The sequence below is a fragment of the Zosterops lateralis genome (assembly GCF_965231275.1).
Source record: "Zosterops lateralis genome assembly, chromosome: 6".
In the NCBI taxonomy this organism is placed as follows: Eukaryota; Metazoa; Chordata; class Aves; order Passeriformes; family Zosteropidae; genus Zosterops; species Zosterops lateralis.
The window spans coordinates 22,565,744-22,591,485 of record NC_139761.1 but is presented as its reverse complement, the minus strand read 5'-3'; the positions used below and the strand labels follow the sequence as shown (position 1 = coordinate 22,591,485).

The 25,742-nt window shown below is 48.5% G+C and overlaps 1 protein-coding gene across 1 annotated transcript; it reads right to left on the bottom strand.

Annotated features, from left to right (window-relative positions):
* Positions 1 to 662: 662 nt before the first annotated feature.
* TGFB3 (transforming growth factor beta 3) lies at positions 663 to 19,942 on the bottom strand (the record flags this gene model as incomplete). Its single annotated transcript, XM_083862979.1, has 7 exons — positions 663 to 6,732; positions 9,073 to 9,226; positions 9,698 to 9,869; positions 10,664 to 10,771; positions 12,277 to 12,406; positions 13,709 to 13,872; positions 19,228 to 19,942. 7 exons carry the CDS (start codon positions 19,940 to 19,942, stop codon positions 6,574 to 6,576), a joined length of 1,602 nt encoding a protein of 533 aa, XP_083719105.1. The 3' UTR covers positions 663 to 6,573.
* Between the last annotated feature and the right edge of the window lie 5,800 nt (positions 19,943 to 25,742).

Genomic DNA, 25,742 nt, shown 5'->3' with positions numbered 1-25,742 from the left:
CAAATTGTGTCATGCAAGGCAGCTTGTTGCAAGCTGGATGTCTTTCAGGGACTCTTGTTGTGAGTCAGACTATCTGCTACTGCTTTCCTCTGCAAGTGGAGTTTCTTACAAGTCTTTAAAAACAGTGGATTTCTCCCAAGCATCTAGTCAACCTACAAGAGGATTTCAGCACTCCAAAAGGCCAAAATTTTGTTTCAAAAAAGGGCCAGAATACGGCTACCATGACATTCCCCAGTCATTACACTGCATGCATTGCACAAATCCTGTAAGATTTGCCCCTGGCTGCACAGCAAATCTTTGTTTTGTCTGCTTCCTGAAGAGGATAATAACTTCAGGAGAAAAAAGAAATCCTTCCTGAAAAATGTCAGGAAATCTGGTTTGATATGACCCAGCTGGTTTCTTTCATCAAGTGATGTATATGCACTGGCCATGATCTATTATTATAATGCCTCATTTCTGAATCTGATGAGTGACTATCTAAACAGCCAGTGAGAAATGGCTGAGTGTTGGCAGACCAGAAAAAGGAAGCTCACTTTGCTTTCTGCAACACACCTAATGCCTAGATGTTAATTTTTTCCTATATTGGCCCCATGTGGACAGCAATGAGGTATCTTCCTGTTCTTCTGTCACACCTAGGAATGAGTTGCCATCCAGAGAGACCTGGACAAACTCAAGAAGTGGGGCCACGGGATCTCATGAGGTTTAACAGGGTCAAGTGGAAGGTGCTGCACCTGAGTCAGGGCAACCCTGGTATCAGCAGAGGCTGGGGGATGAACAGGAGAGAAGCCCTGCTGAGAAGGACTTGGGGGTGAGAGGAGAGATGGGCATGAGCCAGCAATGTGAACTCACAGCCCAGAAACCAACTGTGTCCTGGGCTGCATCCAAAGCAGTGTGAGCAGCAGGGTGAGGAAAGGGATTCCTCTGCTCTGCTCTGGTGAGACCCCACCTGCAGTGCTGTGTACAGCTCTGGGATCCCCAGCACAGGAAGACCTGTTGGAGCAAGTGCAGAGCAGGGACACCAGGATGATCACGGGGACTGAGCACCTGTCCTGTGAAGACAGAGTGAGAGAATTGGGTTTGTTCAGCCTGGAAAAGAGATGACTTAGGGATGGACCTAACTGGGGCCTTCCAGTACCTGACGGGAGCCTACAAGACAAAAAGAGACTTTTTACAACATCAAGTAGTGACAGGACAAGAAGGAATAGATTCAAACTGAAAGAATAATTTTAGATTAGATATTAGGAAGCAATTCTTTACTGTGAGGTTTATGAGGCACTGGAACAAGCTGCCCAGGGAAAATGTGTACACTGGAACCCTGGGGATGTTGAAGACCAAGCTGGATGAAGCTCTGGCAACGTGGTCTAACAGAAGGTGTCCCTGTCCATGGTAGGGGGTTGGAACTACATTATCTTTAAGGTTCCTTCCAACCCAAACCATTCTATGATCTTTCCTAGTCAACTAAGTGGAATGAGAGGCAAAGAATATCACCCTGCACAAAGATCACAACCCTCCTGAAAGAGGGAGAAATAAGTCTTTGCCTTCAGAAGGTACCACTTGGTATTGCTTGGTTTAAGTTAACAGTAGCAGTATAAGCCAGCATAGGGACAGAATTTCTGCCTGGAAGCTGTTCTCTAAGTTTGTAGGATGTAGGAGACCAATAATGGGGGTGATGGAGGGGGAGGGGAGGAGAGGAGGAGTGGTTTGCCATAAACCACAGCTGTAAATAAACCATTATTCATTACCAGATTGAAAGGTCCTTATCTCTAAGTGTATTTTTCATTAAATCATAGGCCAATAGTGGAAAGGGCCCAGCTGCTTGGTTGAATGCCTTCAGACCATCTCTGCATCTTTCTAAGAAACCTAGCCCTATATAAGAATGTCATAAAGCAGCCAAGTAACTGAGATCTTTAATCTTGGAAACTGGTCTTTCCTGGAAATTGTGACATCCAAAGTGCTGTACCATATTTTTTCTGTAATTACGGGCATAAGTGGCATCTCAAATGCATTACTGTCATTTAGAGAATGGCAACCTTTAATTAACAGTTTTCATTTGCTGTATTTCTTGTCGATACACCAGAATTCATTTCTAAGACAATCTATTTCATAATGAGTAAACTGTCTCATCTCTTTTGTGTTGACTTGTTGCATGATAAAGGATCTTGCATTTGTATCTGAAGCCTCTCTTCAAGAGAGGACAAGAGACACTGAGCTTTGTTGTTTCCATCTGTCACTTCTGGAAATGCATAAGAAATTAACCAGGATTTAAAATGAATTCCCTCTATACAAAAGAAAATACTGGTAAAACAGATATCTGGAAGTCCAGGTGTTCTTTTACTAAACATAGTAATTTTACACAGCTTTTGACCAATATGTCTTACTAAGTTTGAATGTAAAAAATAATAGATGTTATTTCTAAAGAATTAGAAGGCATAGTTGCATCCTTGCAGTATATTCAAACTGCTGCTGTTATTCTAAACCACAATTAATGTAGATTATAGGTAGCCAATAAGACCACAAAGTAGTATAGTTTTCCAAGTGTGTAGATACAACACTGTTGACTCCATATGTATTGAAAACTGCATTTTCATTATGGACTTTATTGCCTTTCAATCACCTATTAGAGAAGACAAGCCAGTACTACAGAGATGCTCTTTTGTATGCCACTAGAAATACTTGTAGTGGGCAAAAAACCCTTTTCTGCACAGTGGAGCTGGCTCTAGAGCTGCATTCTGGTCACTGTGATACTCAGCCTGCCCTGCATTGGACTTGAGATCATATTGAAGACATCTACCACCTAAGACATTTCAATGGATCCGCTTCATGGGATGGCTGTAGTGATTGCATTGACAAAGAAACTTGAGCCAGACCTCCTGTATATTTGCTCTGGTGAGGATATTGTAGTCACAGATAAGGAAAGCTTCAGAGCAGCATAGAAAGATGAGAAAAGGATCTGTGAACTGGGAAAATGAAAATCTGATAGCTACAACAGAGAGATAAAAGGCATACCAGGACCCAGCAGAACAGAGCCATGATGTTGCCAGAGGAACGGACAGGTATGTTTGTCTTTTATTACTTTTGTTCATGGTCCATCTTTCTGACTGAGTGTATTGATGTCTGTTGGTTATATGGAAACACCAAGCAGCATATCCCAGTTTACACAGTGTAACAGGGATGGGCTTTATCTAAGTGCAGTGGGATTGCTAGAGACCATCCAATGCAAAGCCCAGGGAACAAAGACTCATTTAGTCTGCAAAGACCATTCTTTGCTGAGGTATAAGTGTATGTTCTGTAGTCACTGAAGCAGTGTTCCTCTCAGAACGCTACAGTGCACTACAGCCTGAAAAACAAGGTGTTCAAGTTCAGATCTAGGTCTTTTGCATGCTATAATAGTTTGCCACAGAGAAAGAGGGACTGCACAGAAGGTTGTTTGATCATCTGTATAGGATCTGCGTTATGGCACTGCAGAATAGGGTCTTTTTTCACTCTTTCTAACCATTGATCTTTGTTAAAGAGACAAACTGTGCCGGGATTGTTTTCATCAGCTTTTGTTTGTTTCTGAAAACAACAAAAGGGAACTGTTGAGAGATGTATTCAGTGTTGGCATTGAAGATCCCACTTTTTCTTTCCCATTGTCTTCTTCAATTTGCTAGCTAGTAACAGCACAGTAACTGCCCTCTGCCTTCTCACACAAGTGTCCTGAAACATTTTTGTACACTTGCACCCAGAAGTGTATTCAATCTGTTACTAAGCCCTATGTAGCTAGTATAGTTTGTTGCTGAATTATAGCTAAAGCACCCCTGGAAAAGTTACTTTAGTTTTAAGAAAATGAAATCAGAGTCTGTCTCACAAATCTAATTCTCAAATGTTGCTACAGAAATGGAAGGCTGAACAGAAAAGCAGTAACTGAAATGTGCTGGATTTCAAAAATTATTGTTCCCATGAGTATATATACTGGTTGGACACCCCAGGACTCTTCACCCCTGATTTTCCATTGCCATTTTGTCTCCTTTGCCAAGAGGCAAAAGGCTTGGTCTTTCTGCTGCCCCTTCCTGTCACTGAGGAGCAGCAGTGAACAAGGGCTAGTAAGACAGTCCCATGTCAAGGGGCTGCCAGGGCTAATCTGTGGGTGGTTCTGATGTGCTCCAAGTGCCACACAGAACTTTTGAGTGTGCAAGTGTTCTAGCTCAAGCCTTTGCAGCTCCTCCATCCTTGCTTCCCTGTTTATTAGCAAGGAAGCCCTTCAGTTGGATGAGGAGCAAAGCCAGCCCAGGGCTCGAGAGGAACAATGACCAAAGAACAGGCTGCAGCTTGTAAGCCAAAACCTCCCTTGAGGCTGCTACTAAAAGGAGATCAGAGGGAATTCCTATGCCAATAGGCATCTGGATTTCTCCCCCACACACACTTTCTTGTAGCTAGTAAATTTCTGGCCTGTCTGTTGGCATGGTGGCGTAGTCATAATGAATTTATTTGCTCCTTCCCTGGGCAGGTGGCAGGGAAGAGTAGGCATGGAGAGATGCAAAGGGCACAGCAATACTGTAGTGCTGCAGGCTTATCAGAGCTTTCATCATCACACCAATCACACAGGTCAGGAAGCCCCAGAGAGATGAAAAGGATGAAGCACTGGGGAGTGCCTCTATCAGGGCATGTGTGCCCTGGCCAAAATGGCATACAGGTTGGCAGGCTGCCTCTACTGACCCACCCTTGCTAACCCCTAACCAGTTGGTAATGGTTCAGGAAGGGTTTATTAAGACATTGGAGTTTACATGGTTTGGCAGCCTCACATGAACTATATGGAAGCAGCCACTATTGTGAAGGGCTTGATGGAAGAGCTGGATTCTGAGCTGACCCTGGAGAGCCCTGGCCTCAAGTGATTAATCAGCCAGGTGTCATTTTACACAGTTGCTGGAGACCAGGAACTGGGAGGAGACAGGGAGGAACCTCTATGGTTTCTAGAACATGACCTTTAAGTAGCTGTGTTTTGACAAGTCAGACACAGCCCCTGAGTCTCATGTGGCATTCAGCACCAGAGATTTTTACCTCTGGGAGTATCTATGGCTGCAAAAACACATTTAAAGGATTACATTGATTTCTTGCCCAGGCAGCATCTGTAATCTTTTTTATGGGCACCAAATCAGTACATGAGAGGAAGGGTGTGTTATTCACCTGGATGTACAGGTCTGTACTGGCAGACCACATATACCTTCAAATGGACATAGGACATTTGTCAGCTGTGGCAACTGCGTTGCCTTGAATATTTAAACAGTATTGCTGAAAATGTTTTATGTTTGAGGGGAGCTTTATATGAATCTATCAAAAGCAGATGCCAGCAGTGATGTACATGTCTGAAGGACTAGGTTGGAACGAGGCACATTTACACCAGGTACAGTTTGAGGGTAATAAATTTCCATTTGGGGAATTTCTTGCTGACTTAAATTCTATCTGTTCTTTTGAAGAGACATTTTGGAAAGGGTAAAAATTTTAGACTGAGTATGCCACAGCAGTAGCAGTTTAAAAACAGTAAATCATCTAACCCTCCAGCAAAAAACTTGCTTGTGAAAAACTTTGCATTTCCCTCCCCTCGCCCCCCGCCCTCCAAATATTTATTTTTTACAAAGTTTTTGAGATTACTATTTTTTAAGTCTTGGCAGGTGAGACCAAGTTCAGGTCATCATGCAGAATTGGTGCAGAACACCCTAAAGCACCTCAAAAACCACAACAGACAAGAGATCCTCAGGGTGTATCAGGTCACAAATGAACAGGCCCAGTATTCAGGTACCCACAGAAGCTCCTGCCCTGACCCTGAAACCATCTCTTAGAAACTCCAGGAAGGTAAAAGAACTGAATGGAGACATCAGGCTCTCTGAAAATGGTCTCAGCACCCTCTTTCCTTGTATTTGCCCACCCTTGGTAGGGTGACTGAGAGCCTTGCAGTTTACATGTGGAACCCAATAGCCAGGATCCTATCAACTGAACTTAGAGGTTTTGGCAGACACAGTTTCAGTTGCAGGACTCCTGGAGCACAGCTCTGAGGAACAAAAGTCTTAAGTGTATCTCTGAGCACTTCTTCTCTTAGCAGCTTCCCTGCTTGGTGCATTTTCCATCTCTAAGGAAACCTTCATAAATTCCTCCTACAGGGAAAACCTTTGATACTTTAGGCTAATGGGGAGGGCTGAGGTCTTAAGATAGCTAAAGCAAGAATAGAAAACATCTCCCCTTTTCCATTCTCCCTTTCACCTGCTTTCTCATTCTCTTGCTTTCCCATCTCAACCACCCAGCATTCAAATACACAGCAGTTCTTCCACATTATCCTTTTCTTCCGCACCAACTGTCCAGCCATTTTGGAGAGTGTGGCCTTTGTGTCACCAAAGTACTTCCTAGAAGGAACATTACACTGCCAAGACGACCAAGGAGTGTTCCAGAAGAAATCCCCAAGGGCTGCCAGACTCTCAAGGTTTGGCACTTGGCCCTCAGCATGCGTAGTCTCTGACCCCCAGTTCCCTTTGTGTTAGCCTGGGAGCAGGAGAGTGGGTGCTGACAGTTTTTTCCTTGGCTTTGGGTGGGCCAGGGGGCCTTTCAGCTGCACTTGCAGGATTTCACCACCATGTTGGAGAGCTGCTCCACTTTGGGGGTCCTCCCGACATAGTACAAGATGGTGAGTGGTTCCAGGTCCTGGGGAACACAGCAGGGTGAAGCAGATGCCTCAGGGTTCAGCGTATTATATAAACCCAGCACCTGCAGGAACAAAGTAAATGTATTTTACAAGGTCAGGAATACATTGAAGTTGGTTGAGGAGAGGAAGGGGCTGCCAAGTCAACAAGTCTCTAGGTGTTTGTACTATGCTCATCAGAGGGTATTTCCCTGAGATGAGTAATACTCCTCTGTCACTTCCTGATCACGGCCTGGTTCTAAAGGGTCTCACCTGCCCTGGCCTGACTGTTAAGAGTTTTTTTTGTTTTCTCTAGTTGTAATACCCTTGCTCTCTGTGACTGATGCTTAAGGGTTGAAGGAGTACAAGTAGTTGTCTCCTTTCATCTCTAATTTGGTACAGCAGCGTGTCACAATTTTTGCTTTTAACAAGGTTGGGTGTAACCAGCCTGGGGCCATGCTGTCTTGGATTCTATTAAAGAAACCAGAAGAAAGAGTATCTGTGCTGCTTATTTCAACCAACATCTCCAGATAGCACTGGGTGGATGCCAGTCCTCTCAAGTATCTACAATTCCCTCCCAGCTTTGAACTGTCTGATGCCTTCTCTGTCCACTCCATCCTCCAAGTCATTACACTATAATACTGGAGCCAGGACAGTGTCCTGTGGGACCTCGCTGGATTCTTCCTCCCAGCTGGCCCCAGCCCACAGATGACTATACACTACAGCCATGTAACCACTACAGAGCAGTTGCCACATTTCTTGCCAGAGGTGACCACTTCTCAGCAGTGAGCATGATCTCACCTGCACTAGTGTGGTCTCTTCAGGGCTTATCTGGTATAAATGACAGGGTCTAACACATTGTATTTTAACTATTTAACAGTGTTTGGGGATGAGAGGTGCTAAGGATACATCTTGTTCTATCATCTAGATCCATGTAATCACTGTTGTTGTGGTACTCTCTGGGATCCTAAGCAAAGTACCCCTGGCTGTCCACAGGGTATCATGTGCTCTGGGGCCACTACTCAACAGCAAGTTAAACAGAGTGGTGAGAAGTTTTCTTTTCATCATGTATTTCCTAAGTGGTGCTGGCAAGCTGTCAGCAGCTGTACTGTTCTAAAGTTTTCTTTGATCACCTCACTGACCTTAATGCTTGCTCATTTCCTTTCTTGCTTAAGATCATAGGAGTCATTCTAAAGTCTCCTGTCTCTCACAGTGATTCAGTCCAGTTACCTTCTAGAGAGCTTCTCAGGACAACCAGATGGTAAAGCTACATGCCCATTACCCTTTCAAAGCTGTTCATTCCCTTGCTTTGTCTTGTGCTTACTGGCCAGCATCTGTTCACTTCTTCATTCCCACAGATCAGCTGTTCCCACTGATATTAGTCCTTGAGCTTCAGTGAACCTTACTGCAATGCACACTGTCAAGCTGTCAAGAAAATATTAGCATCTTTTCTGAAATACCATCTTTACCTAGTTATTTTTCTTCAGTTGAATCTGATTTTTCCAGTAACTGTTTTAGTGGAATTTGAAGGTAATTTGCTAGTGAGCTGTTGCATTATCTGGATTGCTGCCTTTTGTCTTTTGTGGGCAGAAAAAGCACAGGATTTTCCTCTGTCCTTTCCTGCTTCAGCAATGGACTATCTAATCTTTAATCTGTCTTTTCCTCTTGATATTTTTACCATACCTGTGCTATTCTATTACTTTTATTTTCTTCCACTCTAGCCGGGCTCAGACTGTATTCTTCCCAAAGACTGACCAGAGGTTATGCCTAAGTTACCTAAAGACATTTGCTTTCTGCCAAGTTTTCACTCAAAAATCTCACTGCCTAGTAGCTTCCTCCCTACTGTAGGTCAGGTAGGATTCATGCAGCTGAGAATGATACTGTGAGAAGGTAGATCTTACTGAATAGCTGTGTTTACTTCTGGAAATGAACATGGATTTCCCTGCACTTTTGAGCTATAGCTGCCCCTCTAGGAGCAGATGGCAGGCACATGCCATTGCACAACAGTTTTTCATGACAAGCTGGCACAGAGTGTTGAAAAATCCTCTGTCCAGTGCAAATTGCAGGAGAAATTTAGGAAGAAGATAATTACCAGAACTGATATTTGATGTGAACAATTCAGTTAATACCATGGCCACTGCCGAGTAAGTACCCTAAAACCATCAGTCCTGGTGTTTCACATCTTATCCAAGAGACAACAGCATCTTTCTCCTCACGATTTGCCTGAAAGCAGACTCAATACTGACTCCAAAGCAAGCCCATTTTCCTTGCTGAACCACCAAGGCTTTTTTCCTGCAGTTTCCTTGGAATGTTTTTCACAAATATTGAGCTGAACTACTTATGCTGCTTTGAAGAGACTGGATATTGATCAGACTTAGGGAGAAGGGGCAATCACAGCCACAAGCAGGATAATATACTGGATGTACCGTGCTGTGAGTGGTGTCTGCGCTGCGAAGGTACGGGCAAGGGCCTGAACAAAAGTTAGCAAAGTAGCCCTTAGGCTCGTGGACCCATTTCCAGCCAAGGTCCTGTCGGAAGTCAATGTACAGAGGACGCACGCAGCAGTTCTCCTCCAGGTTCCTGAAACACAGTAGTGAAACACAGTGAATCTAAAGGGGGCCCTACATGCAGTTGTGAGATGCAGCTTCCTGAGCAGAAGGACTGGTACCAGCAGTGCTGGTGGGACGTGGTGGCTGCGTGTGCCAAGTGCCAGGAGTGGCACAGCCTGGCAGCAGGGGCAGCTCAGCAGGCAGGGCACTGCTTGTGCTGCTGGCAGGCAGCTTTCCCAATACCCCTGCTGCTCCAGCACCCAGCATGGGGCTGCTGCGGACTCCTGCCCAGCCCGTGCTCCTGGAAGGTGCTTGCGGGTCTCTTTGAACCAGTGGCTCTGCCAGACTCACACAGCACCTCTGCTGAACTGGCCAGTGGCCCTTCTGGCACCACAGTGACCCACAACCGGAGGTTGTGGAGGGCTCTGCCTTTCCCGGTGGCACAGAGTCTCGCCAGGCCTGCCCACCTCAGGCAAAGGATCTGAGCAGGTTTCTCACTTACCGGAAACAGTAGTTGGTATCCAGGGCCCGTTTCTTTCTCTGGCTACCCAACACGGGGCTCTCCAGTCGATGTGGGGGTAACATCATCAAGATGAGGTGGGGATTATGCAAGTCTTTCTGCTTCTTCAGGCGTCCCAAGTCCCCACGGCCATAGTCGTCGTCACTGTCAATGCCTTCAGAAAAAGAGGATGTATGAAGAAGAAATCAGCATGGAAGTGGAGGATGCAACAAGATCTTTCAGTACATTTAACACTCTCATGTTGGCTCTTGAACCAGGTTCAGGCACTGTGTCTACTTACTTCTTCTCTCACAGAGACCCCTTTATTTCTGGTGAATTTGACTGTTGCAGGCCTGAAATAGAGGCTTATGGGCCACCTGTTTTACCATTTGCAAACTGCTGGTGGGGCCATTAATCCATCCCACTCACTCCTGGCTTGAGTCCCAGGATAGGCAGGAAGATGAATGGTTTAAAGAAGATGTCAGATAGTTGGCACTCTGCAGAACAGCCTCAGGAATGGAGCCTGTGGGGGCCAGTGGCTGCTGCCCAGGGCTGCAAGCCAGGAGGTTCCTAGTTCTCAGGCCAGCCAAGCCACTGACTCTCTGAGCCACCTCACACAGGATGCCTAACTTCCTTGTGTTTCAGTCACCCTAACTAGAAAGTAGAGCCTCTGTGGAAATCTGAGAAGGCATCAAGTTGAACTTCCCAGAGAGATGCTGAAATACAAAATTACTCCTTTCTGCAGACACTCATGCAAACCCACCCAGCCTGCCCTTGCTTCTTTTTGTAACCTATGTATATAGTGGATATACCCATATAACAAAGACACAAACCCAGATGTGTATGTTTTAAGACAAATGTTACACAATATAAAGTGCTTGAATACACAAAGCAAGACCTCTTTTTTTTCTTTATATGCTTGAGGCTTTCCCTTCCCCAAGAGCCTCCCCTAACCCAGCTCTTTATCACCTTTGAACTTGATCTCCAGCACTTCATGCAAATTCTCCAAGATGTCCCCGTTGGGCTGAAAAGTATGGCAAGGACAGTGTATGCTAATTTCCAGGCCAAGGTTGGACTCTGCAAAGAAAATGACTCTGTGAGAAACAATCTTTCTCAGCTGGGACAGCTCCTGGCATAAGGAAGTTTTAAGGAAGTTTTACACATGCTGTGCTAACTCCTAGACAATGGGTTGGTCTCAGAGTCAGGGATGTTATCAGAATTGAGGAACAGACGCTGCTGTGGGAAGAACAGAAAGAAAAATCCACTAGCTTTTGCCAAAAGCCTTGCTCTTGCTCAAGGGAACTTTCTGGAGAGGTAAGAAGTGTGCTGCTTGTTACTTTTTTTAGGCTATTCAGCATCCAAAAAACATTGTGAGCTTCAAGGAACTTCCCTGGGAAAACAAGTATTTTGAAGAGCTGACTTTTGGTCTCTTAAATCGGTTTTGCCATCCTTAGTACCTATTATCTGGCTTCTGCTCAGTGTCTGAGGGAGAAGTCTGAAAATAAGCAAGTTGGATGTGGACAAGTAATTTTACTGGAAGCATTTTTCTCAGCAGCTGCAACCTCCTGTTTTGTTGAACTGCTAGCAGTCTAAGTCACACAGACTTTCCAGAGGCAAATCTACTTTCATAATAACTTCCTGGACCAGTCATGCTGTGTGGGCCTGACTACAGGAACATAAGACTCTTATGAAAGCTCTTTTTTTATGTTGTGCCATGAATTAAAACATCTGGCTTCCTGGGGCATTGACAAGGTGCCTAGCACCCTTTTTCCTCAGCACTATATATACTTTGTGATGCCTTGTCAGCTAGTGTGCCTGCCCAGATCTTGCTGCAGTTCCAGCTCTGAACTTCAGCCATCAGGACACAACTTAGATTGCTTGAAATAGGAGGAGCCTGCAAGCTCACAGCTTACCCTTCCAGGGAGTAGCTGCTTGCCAGTACCTGCATTCCAGTCTTCAGTAGCACCTAGCTTCTATCTGTGAGGCCAATCCAGCTGTGAGTCACGATGCCTTATGCTCCAGCTGTAAACGGGGTCAGTGTTCCTGCTGGGAACTGCCCTATAACTATCTGTTGGGCTGTCCAGTGGTAGCAGAGGTACGTTCTCTGCAGTGTTAAAGCCTCCATCTGTGTAGGTGTGTCATCCTCTGGTACTTCCTCACCTTTATACCTGACAAGCTGTACACAGCTAAATAAACCAGGATCCTTGCTGCTTTTTCCCATATTACATTTGCTCTAATTCACATGAAAATTTAAGCAAAGAATTTGTTATTTTCTATGATCATTTAGACAAGCAGAGGGGTCCCCTCTGGGCTTAGTTGTAAAGAATTTCCTCCAGGGAATGAATCCTCGTTCTGACTCAGCCCACAGATCTACATGGTTCAGCCTCCAGGAAAGAGCCAGGAATCTAGCAAACGTCACACATTGAGGAAGCTCTCTGGAGAAACGCTTGTTCCCAGACTAAAAGAACCTATCCTCTCTGTGAACCAAACTCCTGTGACAAGAGGAGCAGAAAGATACTTCCGTGAACACTGATCCCTATTTCTATGGATGCCTTGACACCCAGTCCAGTTGAGACCCCTACCTCTGTGCAGAAGCCACTCACGCACGGTCTCGGTGACATCGAAGGACAGCCACTCAGGGGAGCCCCGTGTCTGCACATTCCTGCCACTGAGGTACCGCTGCTTTGCTATGTGCTCATCTGGCCGAAGGATCTGTGTCAGAAGGAGTGGTAGAAAAAATCAACCAGTGCTGTGCAGAAGGAAGAGATAGTATTCAGTCTTTTTTTCTCTCACAGCTTGCTAAAAACTAATTTATAAGGTTGGTCTTGGCAAGTGAGACTCCAGGAATACCCTGAGTGACGTGAGAAGGACATGCTTCACAACCATCTGGAACTCCAGAGATGATCTACACAATGCTCATTTCTGTGTCCTAAGCAGCCCACCTCTCTCAATTCAGAATTGTTTTGGGGCACACATATAAAGGCAGAAGCACACAGCAATTCATTTAATGGATGGATTTGTTTTTGTATACACCTGTGGAATATGGATCTAGATTTCAGACTAGAACCACCAGTGATAAATACAGCATCTTGCCACAAGTCACTAGCCCAGGAAGCCAATTTACTGAGTTCTCACCGTGGCATTTTCAGGTGTCCTACACTCTTCAACTTCTGTCAAAACACACCAGGGCTGTTCAGGTTTGGAGACCTCTGCCTATGCTCTGACATCTCTTCCCACTTCCAGACAAACAACCACAGCACATTCAAGATGTTCCTTCCTGCAGACCCCAGGATGACTCCACAGACCACTGAACATATGGAGAAGCTCTGAGATCACCTCCTGTGTCAGTTGTGTGGTGGAGAATTGCTGTGATCGTTGATGCTGGATTCCAGGAAGTCCTCAAGAACTACCACCCAAAGACAATTTTAGTTGCACTCTTATGGAAAAGTGGACATGAGCCTGTGGGAGTGTGCTGCTAAGCTGGGATGTTAAGCTGTATCATTACATGGTCCAGTTCAGCCTATTACCACTTCCAAGCATGAACCAGACCTTATTCTGGCAGTCCCTAGGTTCAAAGGAAGCTCTAGATAAGTATCTGGATTAACAGGTGGGCTGAATTGTGCTCCTGGGGAGCTGCTGCTGAAGGGAACATTGAAAGCAAGCACTGTTTTTCTAGTAAATCAGTGACAAGACAGAGAGCTCCATCCATTGGATTAGCACCAACTGTACTACAACAGTCAAAGGAATAAAATTGTCAAGGGTCCTACATATGATGTGACAGAAGGATCAGAGCTGCTCCACTGATGAGGGGCTCCCCTTCCAAGAGGGAAAAGGGCAGCACCACATTGTAAAAGGAAAGAAAGGTGACTGTATCACTGCATATGGTGGAAGAACCCTGGGTTACAGCATGCACTTTCTTCTCTTCTATGGCTCTGCACATACCAGTTGAGAGAACAATTAAGGAGTCAAGCTATTCTGGGCTCAGACGCTGGGGAAGGTGATGAGAATACTCACCTGGAAGAGCTCAATGCGCTGCTCACTGCGTTTGGAGCTTGGGTTGGGCACGCGCAGCACTCGAAACTCAGCCCGGAATAGGTTGGTGCTGTTCTTCTCTGCTGACGACACATTAAAGCGGAACACATTGGAGGTGACACCTTTTGGACAAATGCCCAACTCATCTAGGAGAAAGAAATGTAGAAACACTGAGAATCACATCCCTGAGAGGCAGGATCTCAAATAAATATTGTTTGAGAAAGAGCTTTCCAGTAGAGACTTGTCATTCAAACATCTTGCCACCTGTGAAGCACAGCTATCTAGCTCAAGATAACACAGGATGAATTAACTCAAATTTGGTCTACATTGCAACATTTTGCAAACATTCCCATTTACTGCCATCATAATTTCAATGCCACAAGATGGAGAATTAATTAGTAAAGATCAACCACAGTATGTTTATTATTATGTCTTCTATCTCTGCTCATCAAATGTTGATAATACTCATTACTTGGCTGCAACCAAAATGACAACCCAAGGCCAGGCAATGGGACAACCTCACTTGCAGTTAGTGAGGCCTATTCCCAACAGCTAGGGTGCTGTTATTCTGCTCATGATGGAGACATGAAGCCACATACAAAGTGATCCCATTGCTGCTGAATCTTGACATTGCCTCCTAGAATGGAAACCACCCAGTGTCAAAAAACACAAGCTATGAGGTGTCAAAACTCTTTGGGGCAGTGATTATTCAATGTGTACTGAAAGAACTAGGGTTTAAAATTGGTTCTCACTCATGAACTGGAGAAGGAGTTCATGAATAGTACTGGGCCTGTGAAGATCACACACATGAGCAGGAAATAATGCAGCAATTTTCTGCTTCCATGTGTGTCTGCTGAACAGAAAAAGCCATTTCACAGATGCCTCAAAAGAGAGGAGGTAAAACCTTTAAAGTCCAAACCAGAGTCCTCAAGAGCAACTAACAATCTCATCAGAGGGGTCATTTTGGTCTCATGGAAGTTTTTGTTGTTGCTGTTGTTTCTCTCCTATTGACCTTGCTAGCCTTGAAGGCTCTAGTATCATGAAAGCTTCCTGCAGACAAGACACAGCAGCTCCTGCTCTATATCCACATGCAGGTTTGTCTGCAGCCCTGCAGAGCCTCTCAGATGACCTCTGACTGTTGTCCAATGCAGCAGAAGGCTCTTATATCTGCTGATATTTAAGTTGCTTCTAAACAAACATAAAGAAACAGAAAGAAGAACTATCACCTCTTCCCAGACATGGTTCCAGCCTGTGACAAACTGGCTAGAAGCCCTAGCTGGAACAACCTTCAAGCTACATTCCTGAAGTCCTGCAGGCCCCTCTTTTGATCCCACCATCACTATCTCCTCTGAGAAACAGCTTCTGAAAATGGGATAGTGTGAAACAGCACCTGAGTTCAGAGGTTCACCTCCCACGCCAAATCCTGATTTCAGCAACACTGATGTACACTCGTATGGATGGAGATGAAGGTCTTCCTCTTGTGCTACACACAAATTCAGCAAGCAGGACCCTGCCAGTTTTCAAGGATGTGTTTTTAGGGTGCTGAATTTTTACTCAATAAGCTAAGGACCAGATGCTGACATAAGACTTTAATTGGAGGAGTTTTTGTCATTAGTACTACTGAGCAGAACAGCATTCCCATAAGGGAAAGTCTCTAGCTGTTATTGAAGAGGTGGCTGTTCATGAATCCCAGGAGACCACACCCCACTGTAGGCACAAGCTGGCCTGCTCAGCCCAAAAACCCTGCAACATGAAGGGTGCCCCAGCCACACACAAATGCTTATTGGGGGGACTCCACCTCTGTGAACAGTTCAAGGTTTGATGCTGCAGAAGAGCCCAGCAAAAACCCAAGTTCTCATTAAGTGCCCAAAGACATCTTCCTAGTTGAAGTCTAACACTGATTTCTGTTCTGTATCCTAGACCGAGGCAGATACTGTGTTTCAATAGCCCCTGAAGCTGCTTTGCACGCCTTGCCCTATTAATAGTGCTGTTAACAGCCTGCCCTTTCATTTCAGACCTGACTGCCTGGCCGTAAGGGGTGTCCCAATTATCATCAGAAATGCCTTTTTGCATCAGACCACTGGTCAGTGTAGCTCAGTATGTTTCCAACAGCAGCACTTTATCTGACAATCTATTTAGAGTCTGCAAATACGGTCCTACAGCACAGAGCTGATGAGAGACAACTATTGTGTTATCATCTTAATGTTTTTGGCTAAATTAGACAGCCATGGTGCTAAGACATTACATCTACTGATTTTCACCTGCTGTAAGAAAAGAAGAAAGCCACACTGCTTTCTACTTATTTCACCATCAAGGTGCTGGTATTGGAAGACCTTCCCAGTGAAAACAGTAATAGCTCTTTTCCCTTCCCTAAAAGTTTCATGTTCCCTTTGTACCCTGGGAACAAGCCTTCTATGATGCAGAAATGAAGCTGTGTTTTGTGTTTCACTCTGTGAGTGTGAGGCTGGAGCCTGTTTCTCATAGCATGGGGTTCAGGACAGAGGTCTCACTCCCAGGAAACTTGACAGCCAAGTACTTTTTTGCATGAGGGCACAGGCAAAGGGAGCAAGGGGATTTTTCAGGGAATTTGGTCCAGACCCAGCTGAGGTGTGTTAATCACACTGGAATCCAGTCCTGTTCACCACCAGCACAGAACAAAGCCTGGAGGCAATATTCCTGCAAGCTCTCCCAGTCGACAACTCCCAGTGGCAGTAACCAAGCCTGGAGACCAGGAATCTGTGACACCCTGTGCACCCATGCCAGGCTATGTCTGGTATGACATATCCTCACAACTGGAACCTGCTGTTACTGTGGAGTCAGCAGCCCAGAGCTGTTCACGGCACCAATGATGAGACCAGTTGCCTGTTTGTGTGTATAATGTGATACAGAGAGCAGGTTCTTTTGGGAGCTTCCATCTTCCTACCACTGCTCTAAGTGAGGTGCAGGTTTACCACATGCTGCTGGATCCAGCAGAAGCAGTTGTTTCTGGCAAGCCCCAGGAAGGCTGATGGCTGTGCAGTTCAAGTTTGATGAGAAGGAAGGGTAGGCTGTCTGTGAGCAGGTATTGCCTCACTCTATATTATACCTCTGAATCACCAAGGTGTTTTATGCCAAAGCTGCATAACTTTAGAGAAAAAAAGTTGATCCATCTGGAACTCTGCAGGTGGCAGGTTTAGAGGGAATAAATGTTTGGCCCTAGCGACCCATGACTTTAATTGCCTTGTCTCTCAAGCTGCCTTGGAAAATGGCATCTGTTTTTCCTTCAGGAAGGTAGGCAAAAAAGCTATTTGCAGGACTGTTGCAAATGCTTCCCAAGCTTGAACATAACCAAGTCAGTGGTTAAAGGGGTCTGATCCACCTGAGATCCCTGAAGTGAATGGCCAGTCAAAAGTGAGTTACACTCTGAAAATCACTTTTAATTCAGGCAATGTACCTGAGATGCACAAGGGAAAAGACCATTCCATGAGTCACCAGGCAGCTCAAAGAAGGGATGGAGAACTTGGCTCTCCTCCTTGCTTTTTTTGCTCCTCAGCTCTTCTCACATTTGGGCTTTGTATCTTTGAAAAGGATGGGTTCTCTGAGCCAATATGCCACTTGACTAATAGTCTGTAGCTAGAACAGTTTGTGTGAGGTGCACACATTTCAGACTTCTCTGTATCATCACTGCAGTTCCTTCAATGGAGTAGTCCTCCCCTTCCCCCTCCCCAGGAGACCGGCTTTGGCTCAGAGCATGCTCTTAGATCACCACCTGGCACAGTGACAGAGTCATGGGAAAGTTGAGCACTAGCCACTTCTGAAGATGCGAGGCCAAATTCAGCCATGGTGTAAGCAATGAAACTCCCCAGGTTTCAAAAAGAGTGTGTCTCTCTCCACCACTACAATCTGTCTGGAGCTAGTCTCCCCCAGTGTGACCAAATTACAAAGTTCCCTCCTTCTCTGGGTGGTGGCATCTACACTGCCCACTCTCAGAAATTTAATCTCAACAATACTTGGTCTTTTGAACCCAGTGTCCTATGGGGACATGGGACAGGATCATTCATTTCCACAGGAATTTTCCCAAAGCCACAATCCCTGCTCATCACTCTTTTTCATGCACTGTTTCTTCATTCCGCTTTCCCCTCTATTTTAGCCAAATCCACATCCCTAACTCCATTTGCCACTGTTGTGCTTTGTGTTTTCCCCATTTCCTTCCCCCAAAAATGCAAGTGCATAGTGTGGCTGTACTATTTTGCAGACACTTGGTTTTCCCATATATGTTTATAATTTCACAAATGATACTTCAGTAGGTCAAAAATGCTGAAATACAGGTAACCTTTGCCCTTTCTGTTCCTTGAATCTCGGTGTCTCCTGAGCTAAGAGCTAATCATATAACCATATGGAATGCAGTCTGGTAGAGATTAAGTAAAATTTGTTGCATTACTAAATTGTAGCTTATTCCAGCTCATCATATGTCAAGATGAACATAAACCTGGCAGAGTAACTGCATTCTGAGACTGCCTGCACCAAGTCACAGCTCCTCCCAGAACTGCTGGTGTTCAGATCTTATCCCCAGGACGGCACAGCATCACAGGAGAACACCCTGGATAGTGGTATGACTGCATCTTCCAATTCCAAGGAATCCTAAACAAACCAAAACGACTGCTTGTGCCTACATGTGCTCAGCATCTGCAATCTGCTTTGGGTTCATGTCTGCTCAGTCTCTTTGTATCTGCTCAGCTTCTGCACCTGAATCTGTTTAGTGTCCACATCTGGGTCTGCTCATCATCTGCTCCACACCTGCTCAACATCTGTCATGTTTCCTCAGTGCTTGTGTTCCCTTGGGGGTCCCTTTGGCATCGCTGTCTGCTTTACACCTGCTCAGCATCCCCGTTGTCTCCTGCTTGCTCTCTGAACGCTCACACCATCTGACTAACATCTCAATCAGTGTCCTCCAAGAAGCAGTCTCTTCAGCAAGTGCCTCTCCACCTCCTCCACTGCCGGCGCGAGTGCTGCACGGACCGGACGGTTGTCTGTATCTCTGCGGCAGGCGCTGGAGCTTCAGCAGGGAGGCGGCCGTCTACCTGCCGTCACCCAAACACCAGACCTGCGCCGTCTCGCAGCCCGGTGCGCAGCATTTACCCCGCCACCCGCAAGGCTTCCCCCTCCCTGCCTTGTTCTGATGTCAAGGTTCTAGGCACGGGCTTGTCTCGCCGCCGTCGGCCGGGGCCTGGGCCGATGCCGCTCCTGGACCCCGCCACCCCCCGTCCCCAGTGCCGGCAGAGCCCCGCGCCGTCCTGAGCGCCCCCCGCCCCGCCCCGCGGCTCCCGCTCACCCCGTACCGGAGCGCGGCCGGGGGAAACGCGCCCCCGCCCGCCCCCGCCCCGCCGGGGAAGCGGCCCCTTTGGGGGGCCCGGCGCCCCTCGGCCCGGCCGGCCGCCCCTCCCTCCCTCCCCCGCGCCGGGACCCCGGGCACTCCGCCCCGCGGGCGCGGCACCCGGCCGGACGGGGAGCCCCGCACTTACTGTGCTCGGGGAGGCCCTGGATCATGTCAAATTTATGAATCTCTTTGGCATAGTATTCGGACTCGGTGTTGTCCTGAGAGCAGCTCTCTTCCTTCTCCTCTTCCATCTCCTCCAGCAGCTCCCGAGTGCTGTTATAGAGAGCCAGGATCTGGTAGGGCACATGGGCCGGCCCCACGGTCTCCGGGGGGCTGGTGAGCCGCAGCTTGCTCAGGATCTGCCCTCGGATGGCCTCTACCCTCTTCTTCTTGATGTGGTCCAGGTCCAAGGTGGTGCAGGAGGACAGCGAGAGGCTCACGGTAGCGAAGCTCAGCAGGGAGAGCAGCACCAGAGCCCTTTGCACGTACATCTTCATGTGCGAGGGGGCGGCGGCGGGGGCCTCCCGGAGAGACCCTCGAGCGGCGGCGAGAGGGCGCGGGGGACCGGGCGGCGCGCTGGCGGCGGCCTCGCCAGAACCCGCAGGCTGAGGCTTGGCGAGGAGGTGCATGAACTCACTGCGCCGCGCGCGACTCAGGACTTCCAGGAAGAGCTGGCAGCGCTCCGCAAGGAGAAGCGGCAGGCGCCGTGCCGGGCCGGGCCGCGCTCCTTCCCCATGCGCCGCCCCGCCGGGCCCCGCGGAGCAGGGGGCGCCCCTCCGCGCCGCGCCGCCGCACGTGTCAGCGGCCCGCGCCGCCCTCCCGCGGGGGGAGCGCCGCGCCCGCCCCTCTCGCTGCACCATTCATGCCCCCGCCGGGCCCCGCGCCCTACATCGCCCGCGGCCCGGCCCGCGCCGCCCGGGAGCGCGGCACCGCGGCGCCTCTCGCCCGCCGGAGAGCGCCGCCGCCGGCCCGTCCGCCGCCCCGCTCCGCGCACCGGCCCCGCTCCGCGCACCGACACCGCTGCGCACCGACACCGCTCCGCACCGGCCCGCCCGCGCGCACTGCCGCTCCCCCGGCCCCGGCGCTGAAATTTTATACCTCCCTCCCATGACGTCCCCGGGACGGGGCTCGGGCGGGGGAGGGAGCTCCAAGCCCGGCCTTCGGCCGCGCCAGCCCCGCGCTAATGGCTCCAGCAGCCGCGCAGCCCCCGCCGCTCCCCCGCCCTCTCTCCGCGCCCCCCGCGCTCCCGGGCCGCCTCTCCCGCGCCCCCGGCCCCGGCCCCGCGCCCTCCGACGTGGCCGCAGCACCGCCCGCCCGCGGCGCGGGGGCGCCCCCTGCCGGCACCGCTCGGGCAGCGCCGGGCGGGCCCTTCGCGGTGGTCCGGGCGGTGCGGGGAGGCCCCTCCCGCCGCCAGCTGTGAAATCGCATTAAAAGCCGCTAAAAATACCCCGAATACTTTCCTGATGTGGTTTCTTTCCGAGGGAGGGGCCAGGCGGCGGACGGGGGGCTGCGGCGGGACTGGCGGCCCCGCTCCCCGGAGCGCGGTGGCGGCGGGGCCGGGGCGATGCCCCTCGGCCCTGAAGGCAGGTGGCAACCAGAGCTCTGCGGGGGCCGGTCACGGCAGCCCTCCTGCGGGCAAGGGGCTGCCTCGGGCATCCTCTGCCCTCCAAGTGGGGCAGGACCACAGTCGGGAGAAAAAGCGCCGGCCGTGGATGGGTTTATAACTCATAACCCGAGCCTGTTCGGCTCCCTGCCGGGGCATGCCCTCACTGCTGCACCCGCCACACCGGCCTCCCGCCTCAGTGTCTGCTGTCCCGAGGAGCAGAGAGGGGTTCCCGGCCCGCGGAGCGAGCCAGAGCCCTTCTCTTGGCATCACCTGGAGCCTGCCCCCAGCACCCAGCCCTTCTCCCGGGGCCAGCAGAGAGAGGGACAGCCCCTGAGCCTTTGTGCCTTCCCAGCCCACGGCAGCTGCTCGCAGCGCTGGAAGGAGCCGGTCAGCCCGCTGGGTTGGTGGCGCGTTGGAAAAGCGGGGCAGAGACGGCTCCTGCGAGGCTGTGGGCAAGGCGGGATGTGGGCAGAACTCTCTGTGGAAGCAAGTTCTGGATCCTCATGCTCTTGGCCCTGAGGGCATGTGGCCCTTGGAGCGGTGGTGTCCAGCACAGCCGGCAACAGTGCAGCTGGGGGCGACTGGAAACACCGGGCACAGCCTCAGGGGCCTTCCCTTACCTGCACGGTCAGAGGCCTTGGGCTAGGGGAGCACTCAAAGTTCAGAGGACAGCGGCTCACCCAAGACATGAAGTGTGGAACAGGTTGGCAGGAAATCCACGGGGCAGCTGGGGGTGCTGGATGCCCTTTGAGCCCTTTTGTGCAGCTCTAAGGAAATGTAATGGTGACCTGCTCACTGTTTGCTTGTGCTTTGCTTGGGGAAGAGGAATTAAGAGTTCTTTGATGGAGCAGACAAAGATGTAATGAGATCTAGTGGCTCCAAGATGATGTCAGGCAAATTTTGACTTGAAGTAAGATGCAAATTCTGACTGTTGATGTTAACTATCGGTGGAATATTATTAAGTAGATTGGGATGGATGTTTCTAGATCTCCCCAGGTACTTCTGAAATGATTTTTGGATGCTTTTCCACACTGGGATCCCCTCCACCCTGCTGCCAGGTTGGAGGTCACACTAAATGCAGTCAAACTGATTGCTTTGGACTCCAGTAATCCATTTGCTGCAGTGCCGCATGGTGAGTTATTAGTTAAGATGGAGACAAGTACAGAAATTATAAGAAATTACGAGAGTTTCCCAGAGGCTGGTCCTCAGCCCAGGTTTTATTAATGATCTTGGCACACCAAAATGATGTGCTAACGAAATTGGCTGCTTATCCAAAACTGGAGGCATTGTCAGTACAGGGGAGGACTGGGATATCCTATAGGAGGGGGTAGGCAATTTTGAAGGCTAATACAGGAGAAATGGGATGAAATGCAATAGTAGAAAATGCAAGGCTACCTTGCTAATGGTTGAGATCAGACTTTTCTGTTACAAGCCGGCAGTGGGAGCTTACTGCTTGGAAGTAATAGTGGAGAAGGATGTAGGTGTCCTGCTGGTTCCAGTATTGGGCCACTCACTTTCTGCTCCAAGCGTTCCTCTGTGGGTTGAAAAGAGGTGGGGAAGCCCCATGGGGAAGCTATGCTGGTGGCTGTGAGCAGCAGTCATTAACAGGTTGCACATCTTTTTCATGCTGGAATCCAGTTAGGCTGAGGGAGGGCCTGACAGGGGTACTGAACCTGTGAGAATCATAGGAAATATGCCACACTTGGCAACTCTGGCTGGGATTTGACAGTCTGAGCTGGGGCTGATGTAACATGAACAGCATCTGTCCTCATGGAGATCAAGACAGGCAAATGTGTGGGCCTTTGCTGCCCGTCCACTATACAGAGGGAGGAATGTCTTCTTTGAAACTTTACAATTGTTAGAGGATTTTGTTCTGGAGCCTAAAGAAAGAAAAATATTTGCAGTTGTTTCCCCCCTCCAAAACCCCTTAGAGATAGAGTACATACTTGGGAGGTGCATGGAGGAAAAAACCTGCAGAAAAATTAAACTGAGATGCTTGGAGCTGCCAGCATGCTGCTAATGTGGAGCAGGCTACAGCAGCAGTCTTTGCTGAGTGCTTAGCTTCCCAGTGGAAGCTTAATGTTTTAATGAATTGGCCCATATCAAAATTAGGAGTTGGGCTGGCTGCCTGATGTGAAGATGGGGTGAGGAAGAAAGTGCTGTGTCACTTGTTGCTACTGGAATTGCCCTGCATCCCATAAATCCATCTGTCAAAGAGCTGCTTTAGAAAACCTTTGGGCCATTCTGAATAAGGTGATCATTGTGCTACCATGTGGGCTTTCCACCATAGCTGTAGCTTTAACTACACGTGTATGCCTTTGCTTTAAAGGGAGTCTAGGACCAGAAGCATATGGGAGGGCTTAGTGTGATTGCTTTCCCAGACTTTCTCATGGATAGGAGGACCAGACACAAGCTCTATTCATGTGTCTGCCAGTCAAGGAGAAATTAACAGTAAACAGCACTAGTGGGAGACTCTATTAGTCCTATTCTATGTGATCAGGTTTGTGTTGAAACCAGATGGAGAGAGTCCATGCTTAGATGTGAGAACTTGTCCGTGAAAGGAATGCTTGCGTAGTTCTTACTTGCTGTTCAGCTGAGAGGGAGTGGCAGCAGTGTGATTTACAGTGAGGGCAAAACCAAACAAGTAAGGCAGAATAAGAGCTGAGAATACACCTGAAACTGGACACTGGGGAAGAGAAAACCTGGCACCACAGACCTGAACTGGACAGAAAGCAAGCACTGAAAACAGCTTTGGACAACCACAGCAGCACCAGACCTTTGTCCTGGTACCTGACTCCTTCTTGGTTGGTTGAGTGGAGCCAATCTAGGCCCAGGGTCAAATGCTGCCTGTGGTGTCACCAGTAGGACAGAAGAGAATTAAACTGTTCAGAAAATATCACCCCAAAAACTTAAGGAAAGCAAAATCCACTTTAGCCACAATATGAAATGATGGATGAAAACTCTTTTCCTCCTGTTGCCCTCCTCAAGCAGGCAAAACTGTCAGGGGTAGGTGACAAACCCCATTCCAATAAGTGGAGTCCAGAGGGACTTTAGGTAGGACAGATTTTAGGTTTTGTTCTTTCTGCACATTTGCTCTTCTCTCTCACTGAAAAACTCTGAAGTCAGGAGGCAAAATTCTGAGGCAAGGCTCAGTTCCCCAAGTCCTTACATGTTGTATTTCCTGCACATGGACTTCATCCTCCATCCACTGGCTCTAGACTTCTCTCCCTGGGGTAGGCAGCCAGCAGCACAGAGTGTCTTGGGGGGAAATGGTGTACTGTCTGGGATGGGGACCCAGGGGAATTATGAGGAAAAGCTTGGAGGGGGAGTGCAGTTCCAAACAAGTAAATGCACTGGTCATGCTGCCTCATGATCTGTCTGTCCAGGATGGTACCCAGGCTCTACCCTGGCTCTGGGAGGATCACCCTGCCAGCTGCCTGTGTGGGAGCACAGCTGGCAGTGTACTCCTACCCAAGGATTCCTTCCCCAGGGATACCCTCCTGTTTTAGCAGACATTGCTCTAGATGCTATCGTGCTCCTCTTAGGATGCTCTTTTTCTGATCAAGAAGGTCAGCTGTAAGTGCATTGTAACCCCAGAGCTACAGTCCTGTCTGTCCCCTGGCATCTGTGTCGCTGTGTTGTTGCAGTGGCTGTTTGGAGGAGTTGGGGAGAATTGGGAAATGCAGGGCCATATTCCTATGGCCCTTGTGGCCAGGCATGGGGCTAGGGGCAAACTGCCCTCTCTACCTCATGAATGCTTCAATCTGGAATTAAAAGAGAAGAACAAAGTATATGGAAGATCATAATTTCATAAAGCCCAGCAAGCCTGGCTTCAAAAAAGGAAAATCATGTCTCACTTACTGAATTCCTTGAACATGTCAAGGTTTGTAAAGGGAGATAGTATCTTTTATTAGGCCAATTGATACAGCTGGAAAAAACACACAAGCTTTCAGGCACAGAAACCCTTCTTGTATGTTTTTTTTCCAGCTATATCAGTTGGTCTAATAAAAAGTTATTACCATTGCCCACAAATCTTATTTCACTTAATCCTTAGATCATCACAGCACAACTACTTGAACTTGTCAGTAGGAATGAAAAAAAAAGGAGAATTATTTGATACAATTTATTTAGATGACTTAAAGTTCCTCAGCCAAACCATGAGCTTCTACAAAAGACAAGCAGGTATGGAGTGACATCTGGTGCCTTTAGTAAAAGGTATTCCTGGGAGGCTTAAAAGTTTAGTCTTACAGAGTCAATTTTCATCATGGCAAAGTGTTAGCTGTGTAGTTTGTGGTGTAGTACAGTTCTCTATTGTAGCAGCAGCAGAAATTATTTAGGCTAATGAGGATGGGTGAAAATTGTGAGGAATGTGAGATAGCAGAAAAAAAAATATAGGCAAAGGGACTGGAAAACTGAATATTGGTTAAACATGTGGAGCTAAACCCAGATCTATTTACAATTAACTGTACATCTGTCCAGCCAAGAAACAGACTGGGGTCGTTTTATACAGCTCAGTGGAAATCTCTGCACAACTCACGGTGGAGAAGACTGTGTGTAATGATCGTCGTGCTTACATTTGATCCTTGGTAGTGCCTCCACCGCGGGCTCTGGGGACTGGCTGCCCCATCTGGAAAGCTGTGAGAGCCAAGGAGAATTGGGAAGAGCATCAGGAGCCATCAGGAGACTGTGGCAAAAGCCTCTATCAGGAGACAGATCTGTAAGGCCAGGATTATCTGCCTTAGTGGGAACTTGAAGCGTCTTCGGCAAAAAGCTGGAGAAGGCAGAGCCTCAGACTGTCCCTGGCCTGCCCTACTGCAGGTGGAATTAGAAAGGGCTAACAGAATTCCCGAGGTGTTGCAGCGCTGGTGTCCCCGTTACTCAGGCCGAGGTTATAAGGCCGCTGCAGGGGTGGTGTTTCCCTGGCTGCCGGGCGCGGGGCTGGGCCGGGCGGTGCGGGGCTGGGCCGGGCGGTGCGGGGCTGGGGCTGGGGCTGGGGCTGCGGCCGAGCCCGGCGGGGCCGTGCCCGCGTTGCCAGGGCCGTGCCCGCGTTGCCG